The sequence below is a fragment of the Olea europaea genome, chromosome 21 (genome assembly GCF_002742605.1).
Source record: "Olea europaea var. sylvestris chromosome 21, O_europaea_v1, whole genome shotgun sequence".
Taxonomy (NCBI): domain Eukaryota; kingdom Viridiplantae; phylum Streptophyta; class Magnoliopsida; order Lamiales; family Oleaceae; genus Olea; species Olea europaea.
The window spans coordinates 9,383,479-9,396,044 of NC_036257.1; the positions used below are offsets into that span (position 1 = coordinate 9,383,479).

Genomic DNA, 12,566 nt, shown 5'->3' on the forward strand with positions numbered 1-12,566 from the left:
CCAAACATTCATGAGGCTTGTATAGTACACTCTCTATTCGCTCTTATCGATTCAAAGGAGATTAAGGCATTCAATGTGGGATTTCACGCGGATGAGAGAGAAAGTCAAACCACCTGTAGAAAGACAGGGATGAAATTCGGAGGATAACTGCAATGCAGAACAAGACCATATTGAGCAAACTACGCAGGACCTCCCAAGCCATATTTAAAGTGCCATAAGACACATGTGCCAAAAGTCGAGCTGTCAACTATAAAATAGCCCTGGTTTGGAGGCAACCCACGTTTCTACCCTTTATTTATTTCGTTTTGCATTAGTTTAGGAGTTTTTCAATTTTTCAACATTTTTTATAGTTTAGGTCATCGTTCGTCAATGCATGTCAATAAATAGCCCAAGCACAATCCACACGAATCCCAATGCATTAAGCACGAGTCATAAGGTTGTAATCCTGTTTTAGTCAGTCATGGGATCAAATTGAACAAAGTGCATGTTTAGAGCTAAGTTTCGTTGGTGATTCACATTTTTGTGATATAAACTTTATATTGAGACATAATTTATGTATATTGCACCTTGAAATAAGTTTGGGGGAATGGTGCGTCACATGGATTCCTTCATGCATACCCAAGTTTATCAATTATTACCATGAGATATAATACACATACTTTGCACTTTTGTAGGATGTCATCGAAAAGACCTCAATAGGAAAAGAGAAGGTCGGCTTAACATATGGCATTGTAGGTCCCGATTTTTTACTACCTCTATACTGATCAGGGGAATAATAGTTATTCCATTTCTTGTGCTTTCAGTTTATTTTGTCCCTCAATTATACGTATTTAAACTTCTACTTTATTTCAGCAATGATGTCAAGGTTATGTATAAGTTTTGGGGAGAGGTGGCATAATTTAATATAAATGTGGCATCTAGATTTTGGCATCCATTTTTCGTGTTTTATTCGTATTCCATCAATACATTTACTTAATTGGTGCATTTTGTGTGCTTATTGAGTGTTATAAAAAATAATAATAATCTGCATAGGTTCTTCATTTTACTGTATTTCTTGTTTTGTGTGCTTGTGTGGACTTCATAACCTTGCCGACTATGATGAGATTATTGGATATGATATTATAAACTTTGATATGGTGCAGAAGTTGATTAACCGGAATTTGTTGATTTGGTACTTGACAACCCTTATACACACACTCATGCTTTACATGTTGGTAAGTGATTGGGTTCTTGAATGAAGTAGGAGAAATCGAGAAAAACCTCTATTGTGTTGACCAATAATCATTTCAGGAATGTTTGGAGATGGTTGATCAATTACAGGGGAACTTAGAGATAGGTAGAGGCTTCGTGCATAAAATTATATTGTGTGGATTGCCCAGACCAATAAGGTGAAAATTAGGTGAAAGTCTCAAGTTAGGGTTGGTTTTGGAAACTGAATGCCTAGAAAAACAAAGAGGGGCATAAACTAAATTTGTGCAAAAATAACACTTCTTTCCATGCCTTTATGACTCATACAAATAAGCTTGTAAGGATATTTCAAAATCTGATATCCTAAAGCCAACTGGTTTGGGAGTCATCGGCACAAAGCTCGTTACATGGGTCATATAGAAAGCAAGAGGGAAAGAGATGAATAAAAATAAAAAAGGTCATCTGATCGAGCCTTTATAACTCGAGCGAATAAGCCTGCAAAGGTTTAAAACATGGTGCCCTAAAGCCAACCGATTTGGGAGTCATCAACCTGAAGCTCGTTATAAGGGTTATATAGAAAGCAAAAGAGAAGATGACCAAATAATAATAATAATAATAATAATAATAATAATAATAATAATAATAATAATAATAATAAAGAAAAAAAAACACAATAACATGAAGAAAGTCCTTGGACATTTGGTTGATGAAACTACACCTTTAATGTAAGGCTAGTAACTTAGTTTAATCTCAAGGGTCGAAGCAATAAAACTAGGAGAGCCTTTACTTGTTGACATATAAACCTGTAGTAGTGAGATCTATCCAAACTAAGAGAGGGTAAGGATTGGAAGTACTTAAACTTCTAACTTTAGAACACACCTCGAGATAATTGAGTGAAAAGACTAAGTTCGGGAGGTGTGTATCTCTCGAGCGAGGTAAGGATATATCAGATCACTTTGGGTCGGGTTTAATCCATCATGAGCATAATATGTTGGCATGATAACACACACACGCGCGCGTTGAGTATGCATTAAACAGATAAGGTTGATTTTCTTCTTGCACTATTGAAACTGTTCATTGTGTTGATTACTGAATTTCAATCCTGAGACTCGACAAGTTGTCAAGCTATGTTTTGTGTAGAGTTAAATCACTATTTTGTTTGAGGCCAAACAATAGTTCAAGTTTGGGGGTTTGATAAGTGCATTTTTACACACTTATTTGATCCACAAAACATGACTAATTATTGATAAAATTGTTGATTATGACTTAATTCTATGCAATTTCATGTTATAGGGCCATATTGATGCTCAAAAGAAAAGATGCAAAAAAGGGCAAAAACGAAAGAAAAAGGAAAGTTCAGGGACCAAGTTGCAAATAATTCATAGATGAGACGGGCGATGGAATGAAGATTCTAGAGTGTTAGAGGTCAATCGGATGAGAAAAGGATTCAAAGAGGGGTCAAAGTATTATCACGTATCAAATTTCAGACGAAAAAACTATGCTCGAGATTTTTAGTCTCTACTTGAGACTCATTTTTGGCATACTAAACTTCGGAATTTGAGAAAGCCTATTTCTATCAAAATTGTAGATCTTTGAGTTATCTTTCCAATGCACTTTAAATCACTTCAATCAAATATCGAGAAAGAACGTTATGACCAAAATACTGAAATCTGTCTGGCGAAAAAAGTGTTTGAACTATGCGATCGCATAGTTCAAAATCTATGCGGTCACATAGTAGTATTCAGAGACTTCAAGTGGGCATTTTGGCATAACTATGTGGTCTCATAGCTTTGTACTATGCGGTCACATAGACCAAAGTATGGAATCGATCCTACAGTTTCCTATTTTCGATATAACTCTTTTGGAACTTGATTGAGACGTGATATAAAAACCTAGAGCCGTCATATTTCTGGAGGGAATGCATTGAAGGAGAACAAAACACATCTTGGAGACGAATTTGAGGGAGATTAACGAAAGATTTCACGAAGATTATCAAGATTTCACGCGTATATATAATTCGGTGATGTTTTATCTTCAAGAATTCATGTATTCCTTTATGTTTTCCATGCTAGGCTAGAAATTCTTGTACTGGGAGATCGATGAATCTTGTAATGTGATTCTTAATTCATTGTTTCATATTTTTGACATTAAAACACGTTTGATCATTTTGAATGATTTATATGCATTTAATTTCTTCCGCAATTAATGGCCCGTAATTGTGTGAGTTTTGGTGACTTATTTCTTGCATTCGAGAGAATGGAAATAGGTTCAGCAAGGTATAAATCATCGTAAAGTCCAATAGAGGATAGAGATATACCGTTATGCTCTGCGTGAATTATTAAGTGCTTACAAAACTACAAGCATTTTTGTATATTTGCACCCGTCATAAAGATATAGGCTAGTAGTATATAAGAGTAAGTTCAATTTTGCTCGAGAGAGACTGCTAGATAGATTCAGGAGCATTGATTCCTCATAATTTCAACGTGTTGTCAAAATTAATGAACTATGGTTAAATTGAGCATTGCTTGAGGATTCGTAATCCTAGTGCGTTATACATTAATTGAATTCATTAATTTGTATTCCAAACATTCAATTTGCATCTTTAGTATATCTAAGCTTCAATTTGCATTTTAATTCATTCAAGTCATACACATTTGCGTACCTAGTTTAGGTTAAGGATTAGTTAAGCTAAAAAAAAAAAAAAAAATCACTTTTGACATTCTTGTTTCGGTTAAGGTCAAGATAAATAAAATTAAGCTACTCAATCTCTGTGGGACGATATTTGAAACTCTAAATTCCACTTTATTATTTGTTAACGAACCGTACACTTACAGTGAATTAAATCAAAAGAAAATATTTCGTGAACACTCATATGGCGATGACTCAATTTTCATCATGCAATTTCAATCACCGGAGTCCTACATATAAAAGGGTCAAATTAACTCATAACAAAGTTGATTTCTTAAAATAAAAATTTCAAACCTAAATGCTATTAACTATGTTGTCAATCCATTTGTAATCAAAGCATACAACGAAGCTACAACATAATATGTTAAAAATTGATTTAATATTTTCTAATTAAAATATGATTAACAAAATTTCTCCCACCTCGAACAAAATTAAAAGCTACTACTCATCCTATATAAACTGGGAAGGACTTCCCCTTTGGTGTTTCCTCTTACAATTCAAGAAATAGTTATAATCTTTTGAGAGGGTTTGCTCAGTACGTGTTTTTTGAGGTTTGGAGAATGTACTGTGATTGTTATAATTTTTCAGAAAATGCAATCTCCATTTTAAGTATTTTTTGAAGAAGATCTTGAGATGAATCACAACATTGGTTCATATCACTCGAAAATCCTCGGTACAAGCATGAAGAATAGAATAATATTATTTAACACAAGTGATGTTATAACACAAGTCTAGTCTAGTCCAGACGTTTTAAGTGATATATAAAAAATAAGTAAAAGTCATAACCATTCATAGTTTACAAGCCAGATGGAGATTCAAACATTGTATAAGTTACTTCAATACAGAGTGATTTTAAGAGCATTTTGGGGATATATGACTTAACTGTGGCTTCTGAGGAAGTTGAGAATAAGTTCATTCACCTGGGCAGGCAGTTGCTCTTGAACAAAATGAGTTCCTTCTGGAATGAAATTTATCTCCAAGTTTGGCACAAATGTTTTCACTTTTCCGCTCTTTACGTAATCCACCATTTCTGTAAAATTCAAGGCGTAATCTTTCTCTCCTATGATCAGCAGAGCCGGAACTTCAACTTTTGGATCTGGCTTATTAATATCTTCATGAAATGACCTAAAAGAGAGTGAAATCGATATATTAATGTAATAGTGCATCAATGAGATGTTACGGCCTAACAACACGAGCAAACGTAAAGTAAATCAGAAAATAAGCAAATAACAAACAAAAATGTAACCCTCAATGCGAAGATTACTTCCATAACCACTGTAGAATTTTGAATACGTAAGTAATCCTTCACATATGTAGAACTATTAGGGAGATTTGCCTACCTATAAGGAACCTGCAATGCAGTTTGGAATCCCGATTTCTCATACAACATTCCATAGGTCGCGATATCTTCCTCAGTGACCCAAGAGGGTAAAGGAGTGGATGAGTCCACAAGGTCCATGATCTCCTGGTCTTCACGAGCCATTGGTATTTCACTTTTGGAGAACAGGATATAAACATTCCTCACTACAGTTTTGGCATCGAAACGACCAAAATCAGATTCAGCACGCCCGGGCTCCTGTGAGAAGAACACTAACATGAAGTTAGAAGTAGCCAACTCAGGTTATCTAAAAAGGCAAACAAAAAAAAGCAACATTGAACCTTCCATCTCGACACATAGAATCCTTCAGGGAGGGGCCAAGTGAGAAAATGAGGAAGGTAGAATGGAAGTCCTAACGTCATGAACCCCGAGACCCTGTCCTGGTAGAGAACAACAAACATAGAAGCTACCATAGCTCCAAAATCTTTAGCAACCAGAAAAGCCTGCATAATTTAGCACGTGGGCACGCGCGTGGCAGAAAGAGATGGGGAGATAATGTTAGAGATTATGTTTATTCTTGATTCAGTTAAATTAACAGAATCATTATTATGTTTTGTACCAACATCATATCAATTATGTGAGAAACACAAAGGAGCATTTCCTACAAAGGTCATAACAACTCTCAGATTTACTTTCTCTTGCTATAAAGAAATTATCTTGCAAAACTCCAGGTTTAAATGAAAAATATGAGGAACTACCGTCCAAAATGGAATAAAAAGAAGTTGGAACATTCTTTGCCAGATAAATTATTGTTTTTTAACTGACCTGTTCAATTTTAAAAATGCCTAAAACGTTTAGGAGCCCCAAATATTATCTAATTTCTCATCTCACAATTACTGACGCCATTTCATTTAAAACATAGAGAATATGTGTATAGGTAAGAGCCTGTTTGTCTCCCATAATTGAAGAAATTATAGAGTTTTGAATAGTATTTTTTGGAGAATGTATGGTTAAAATTTAAAGAAACTTTATTGGTTTGTGTGTAGAACATTTTATTCTGTGAATGTGTGGTGGAGAATCTTAATGTAGCAAACAATTTATTTGTTAAATGATGACAAACAGGGCTTAATATTATTCTACACTTCTGAACTAACTTAGATATCCTCCCAGAAAACACGAATTATAAGTCCCCTTCACGATCATAATCTTTTCGTACTTTTGTCATTTGCAACTTAAAATGGATCAACAAATATATATAGGGGGATATTAGTAAATACTGGCACCAACAATTAGACCTTGAGTTTCCTTCTTCTATTTTTTTTTTTTTTTTTTTTTTTTTTGGCAATTTTCTAGGAAAATGAGCATGAGAAAACAGAATACCAGTACAATAGTGCTTTTGTACAGTCGTATTACTATCACACTGAGCAGAAAAAGGACCTAATTGTAACATTCACATGTCATCCCGAAAACAGACTTCCATGAAACTAATCAAATCTCTGTAATCCGAGAGGCAGATAATCTTGCTGGTGGTATTTTACTTTAAAACAAGCAATAGATGTGTAGAAAAAAGATAAGGAAAGGTTTCCATTTAGTCAAAAGCAGGAGTGTAAGAAACGGTTGAGTCAGAAAATCTAATTTGGCAATAAAAATACATATGATGGTGATGGAAAAAATGTTTTTAACATTGTAGTGTTAGTAAAAAGGTACTTTGGCGTGAAAATAGTAATAAATAAATAAGACTTTAATTTTGAATGATAAGTGCAATGTATGCACTTACTTAGGTCATATTACTAAACCTTTATGTCGTCAAATTATTAACTTTTACTTAATTTGGGTTAATTTTCTTTCATTTGAATGTTAGTCCCATTTTAACTTTTAAGCAACCAGAAAAGAAAGAATGATCGATTGGCTATTAAATAGAAGTTTGTGGACTAAACCTCACCTAAATAAAAGTTAAAGGATAAAAATCGACGAGAGAATGAAGAAAATGACTACCTTGCATGACATGGAAGAATTGAGGAGTCAGAAGCAAGAATTAATCTAATTGTGCATTTTTGTATTTACTTGGACTTGCAATTGGATTGAAATACAACCAATTTGCTAGTTAAAATATATAAACACACGAGACAAAGGCTGAGACCAAATTGGAAAGAAAAAAGGGATTGAATTTAAAAGGAGTTGGTTTCCTTTTTGGACTCAAAAGGCTGAGGTTATATATATATATATCAATGTTTTAAAAACCCGAAAAAGGGTCAAGGTCAAAGGATCGAACCGGAAGTGAAAAAGTAAAGATAAGTAAATATTTTCAAACACTAAAAAAGATAATATAACAATATAACATTGCTAATTAATGTTAGAATAATTTATATTTTTTATTAATTAAGGAAACATAGAAAAATAATTAATTAACTCAATGGAATAAACTATAAATATTAAATACACATACTAGTGTAATACACAGTAACACAATCAAAGGTAAGAATCCCACATCAGAATTTTGTAACTGAAGCACTAGAAATGATGCCTATAAATAACTAGGCCAACAGAGGCATCATAGTCTTCCTGGGCCTAACAAGTATTTGGTTGGAATTTTTGGGTTTGAGCTTCAAACTATCTTGGAAATCTCAATATTTTCGAAAGGGACTATGCCTTTTCGTTACTTGGGTATTCCTCTTGCATCGGAGAAGCTCAAAGTGAGTTCTTATGCACCGTTTCTTCAAAAAATAGTGGGTTATATTGGAGCTTGGAGTTGTGCATCCTTATCCTATGCCGGCAAGTTGGAACTCATTAGGGCCGTGCTTCAAGGTGTTGAATGTTTTTGGCTTTCTATCTTCCCCATTCCGGCTACAATTATTTCAAGAATTGTTAGCCTTTGTCGGAACTTCCTTTGGGGATCAAAGAAGTCATTGGTTGCATGGAAGAATCTATGCCTTCCTAAAGCGAAAGGGGGCCTTGGATTGAAAGACTTGAAGACTTGGAATTTAGCGTTACTTGCTAAATCCCTTTGGAACATCCACAAGAAGAAGGACACCTTATGGATTAGATGGGTTCATCATGCTTATCTTAACGGCACTTGTATTTGGGAAGTTCGACCTAAAAAGGATCACTCCCCACTTTTCAAGAAATTGCTTGAAATCAGGGATTTTATTTCTGCCAGACATTCTGCCCAGCACGCTGAAATTCCGAGACAGCAACATGAAACGGTGGCTCCTCATTTTCAGACCGATCGGGGGGTTAACGGGGACACGTCCACTGATGGTAGGGCAGTAAATGGACATTTTTTTGGTGCTGAGAGTGCTCTGCACGACCAGATTTCTGGGGCTTCGTTTGACAGGATTTCTGGCCGGGAAACTGTTTTCTTCGGTAGGCAGTTTTTTGAATCTTCAACTCAAAATCTGGGCTGTTCTATGCATGATAAATTCTCAACAAAAATTGCCTATGATTACTTTAGGCATAAAGATACTTTGAAGCCGTGGGGAGGAGAAGTTTGGAAACCGTGCATCACTCCGAAGCATTCTTTCTTGCTTTGGCTAACGGCCCAATCAAAGCTGCTAACTAAAGACAAACTACTCTTCTTGGATATTGATCGGAGGTTTGTTTTTTGTGGACTTTTTGAGGAAACTTGTGACCATCTATTCTTTAAGTGCTCCTTAACTTCCTCATTATGGAGGAGCATTAGGAGATGGCTTGGCATCGCAAGATCTATGTCTACACTTGCCATTGCGCTAAAGTGGATGAAAAAGGAGAATCGTGGAACTTCGTGGCTGACCAAGACGAAGAGAGTGGCTTTTGCTAGCACAGTTTACTACATATGGCTTACGAGGAATAGGAAGATTTTTGAAGACCTCCCGGCCGACTTGGATTCTATTGCTAGAAGGATCAAGACACACGTATACAAAGTCATGTTTACTTTGTATCCGGATGTCTTGATTCTTTTTGAATCCTTGGCCGTGGATCATTGATCTTTTATGTATTTTGCCTTCTTTGTGTCTCCCGGGTATGCCCGGAGTAGTTGTTTTCATTTTGGATTTTGATTTGCCCGGGAATGCCCGGTGTGCTTGTACTTATCATTGACTTTGATTCGCCCGGGTATGCCCGGTGTACTTGTATTTGATTATGGACATTGTCTCGTCCGGGTATGCCCGGTGTATTTGTACATTGTACATTTTTGATCAATATATTCACATTTACCGATCAAAAAAAAAAAAAAAAAAGTATTTGGTTGGAAGTTGAAAAGGTCATAGTTTATATAAAACAATTAAAAACCGGCAGAACCGGATAATCCTGTTTTGTGTAACCGATTAATGGTTAAACCAGTCAAATGAACGGTTTTTTACCGATTTTGAATCAAATGGGTTTTAAGCTACAACGGACCACATTTTGTACCGGTTCATGGGTTTTTCGATTGAAATGGTCGGTCCGTTTCGACCCAGTTTTAATGACATTGATATATATATAGAAGGAGACAACAGACAAAGGAGGGCTGGAAAGATAATTTCGTGAACATCGAACTTTTACAAGAGTTGGTTATTTAATACTAATGGAGAAACCAAAAGTCATCGGTTTATGAAATTCTATTAATTTGGTACATTTGAATATATAAATATTAATATATTTTCATTTTGATGCTCTCTAAAAGAGTGATGCTATTTAGTACAATCAGTGTTAAAACACCAGTTTGAGTGGCGCTAATGTGGCATTGAATGAAATATACAATTAAATGAGTTACTTAAATCTACATTACAATCACTCCACCTAGATTGGTGTTGTAGCATCAATGATGTTAGAAAGCATTATTCTTAAAAAATGAGAGTTATTTGGTCCTTGTATAACATAGGGCTGCGTTCCAGGGTATGCCACAGTAGAATTTTGACTTATGTCATGAACAGAGTGATGCAACCATCCAATGTGTCACCACTACCCACCAGCCACTGGCATGTCATGGCAGATCCTTGGAGGCAAAAAAGATCATGGAAAGCTAAGGAAGCATAATTAGTTCTGATCGTACAAAAATAATCACCAATGAGATCAACCACAGTAGCTGCTAAGCTAGAAGATTCGGATTCGGGCTCAAGCCATGAGAAGGCCGAGCTCCAAAGCGAATCCCCATCCCTCTCCATTTTTGACCTCCAAGTTGCTACACGGGGTGGGATAGGGTCATAAAAAAAGGGTGGCCGTTCACAGCCAAAGACACCCTAAGGGTAGACAACTAGACAAGGATTCTCAGATTCAGCTATACACAAAAGTCAACATGGCATAAGAGCAGTGACCTGAGTCAATAAGGCCAGGCACAATATTCTACATCAAGAAGCGAACACAACATTCGAATGCTAAGGTCAGGTTAATACGACCCAGAATTTCAAGAGATAGGATACAATTCTACCTACGCTATAGAAGTCAAAAAAAAAAAATAAATAAATAAATAAATAAATAAATAAAAAAAACAAACAAACAAAAACTAACAAAACAAAACAAAACAAAACGAAAAAACAAAAACAATATGAGAAAACGAAAAACACTGTCTTCTATATAGAGGGCGTTGGGTGGGAATTAAATTCAGATTTTTTGTAGATTTCCATAGAAGTTTTTGAAATGTGTTGTTAAAAAGTTGTGGGATTCGGACATGATTAATATTGAATGTTTGGCCTTAACTCAAATTAAAATCTAAGCCAAACATGGGCATGATAATCCTCCAATCTATTCACTACCGATATGACTGCTTACTGAACTTCGCAGGATTATGAACAGGAATACATTAAGCTCCTGTTTGGTTTTGTAAAAATCAGATTTCAGTAAATTTTGACAAAAAATTATGAAATGTGTGATTGAAAAGGTGATAAAAGTCGTAGATCCATGAAATCTAGGGTCGAAAATGAGTTTTAAAACATGGGAAGGACGGGCTAAATTGATTGGAGCCAACAAACATATTTTCACTGAAGAGATTCAACTTCAAAAAATCATCAATAAGCATTATTGAGATAAATTTTCATTTTCATGTTCACATCTACACTTTTTATCCACATCGAGAACTTCAACTTCAAGAAACTTGACATCAATGAGGTTTAATCGTGTACCTTGGAGATGCTAAGAGCATCAAAAAGCGCAAGAAGGTCACGAACGAGGTCTAAAAAGGTGGTCTTCTCAGGTTGGGGCGGCGGATCAGATAGCCCATATCCTCTGTAATCCAGTGCAATGGCTCTGAAACCAGCATTTGCCACTGGAATCATCTGGTGGCGCCACGAGTACCATATTTCTGGAAATCCATGTAAGAAAACCACAGCCGGCGATTGCCCACTTCCAATTTCAGCCACGTGAAGTTTTAGCCCGTTCACTTCAACGTATTTGTGCTCTATTAGGTCCATTCCTATTGTTCACAGAGAAAAATGTTGAACTGAAGAGTTCAGAAACTGCACTTTATTTTCTGCTATGTGGTTGCGTTAGATAAACAGGTTACCAGACCAATTTTTAATTTGCTCGAAAACTTGGTAACTCATTTATAACTTGATGCAATGAAGTCACAAAAATTTGATTTACTTGCATAGTTGGATTCAATTTGATACTTTCAAATCTTTTGCCTGTTTTGTAGATGAAAAGTTGATAAAAAAAAATATTAAGTAAAAGTTAATAATTAATTTTAGGCGTCGTTTGTTTTTAATTAATGTAAGAATGAGAATAAAAAATAGAGCAGTTAAGAGCCCCACACAAGAGATAGAAATTCAAATATGGTAGCTTGATATGATGTATAACGATCATATTTTTCATTTTAATGGCTAAATAATGGGAAACAAACAGGGGTTTAATCTCATATTTTATAGGTTCACAATTGTTTAACTACGTATTTAATCATTTTTTTCAAAATTGACTAAAAATTTAATTTTAATCTATATGAAACACGTGTCTAATATGATGACATATGCCCATATCTACATAACACAACAATTCACACCACTCATTAACAAAACAATTTTAGAAAAAAAAGAAAAAAAAGCATTTTTACATAAGTTTTTCATTAATGTAAATGTCAACATATTAGTTAAACTAACAATAGTTGGTAGTGACCAAATTTATAAATGAATGATCTAGCCCTTGTTTGAGCCCCATTTTGGAGGAAAAATGAATTTTGGAATAGTGTATTGATGAAAAATATGCGGTTAAAAATAAAGAAAAGTTTTAGATTTGTATGTAATATTAGTTTATTGAAAAATATGTGGTTAAAATAATGTCAAAATACTGTTTAAAAATGTATTTTTTGAAAAGAAATGAGCTCAAACAGGGGCTTAATTGCACTAAATTGAAGACGGTGACTCATGATGCATTTAACCAAAATGTGATTACTTGGAAAAAGTGTAAATAATGATAGTGGTTTTTACTT

The 12,566-nt window shown here is 34.9% G+C and overlaps 1 protein-coding gene across 2 annotated transcripts; it reads right to left on the reverse strand.

Annotated features, from left to right (window-relative positions):
• Positions 1-4,550: 4,550 nt before the first annotated feature.
• LOC111370559 (AB hydrolase superfamily protein YfhM-like) lies at positions 4,551-11,672 on the reverse strand. 2 transcript variants are annotated; one of them, XM_022992321.1, is made up of 4 exons: positions 11,269-11,669; positions 5,536-5,697; positions 5,217-5,452; positions 4,551-5,001 (listed from the first exon to the last, which is right to left on the reverse strand). In XM_022992321.1, the coding sequence occupies exons 1-4, from the start codon at positions 11,554-11,556 to the stop codon at positions 4,755-4,757; spliced, it is 933 nt and encodes a 310-aa protein (XP_022848089.1). In that variant the 5' UTR covers positions 11,557-11,669; the 3' UTR covers positions 4,551-4,754. The 2 variants fall into 2 exon arrangements, with proteins under 2 accessions (XP_022848089.1, XP_022848090.1); XM_022992322.1 differs by lacking the exon at positions 5,536-5,697 and having other exon boundaries at positions 11,269-11,672.
• Positions 11,673-12,566: the final 894 nt, after the last annotated feature.

Bases quoted from the DNA above. Each gene is read 5' to 3' on its own strand.
- LOC111370559 (XM_022992321.1), bottom strand. From the start codon at position 11,556: ATGGACCTAATAGAGCACAAATACGTTGAAGTGAACGGGCTAAAACTT. The intron at 5,453-5,535 runs GTTCAATGTTGC...TTCTTCTCACAG, and splicing joins TCTATGTGTCGAGATGGAAG to GAGCCCGGGCGTGCTGAATC. The intron at 5,002-5,216 runs GTAGGCAAATCT...ACTCTCTTTTAG, and splicing joins GCATTGCAGGTTCCTTATAG to GTCATTTCATGAAGATATTA.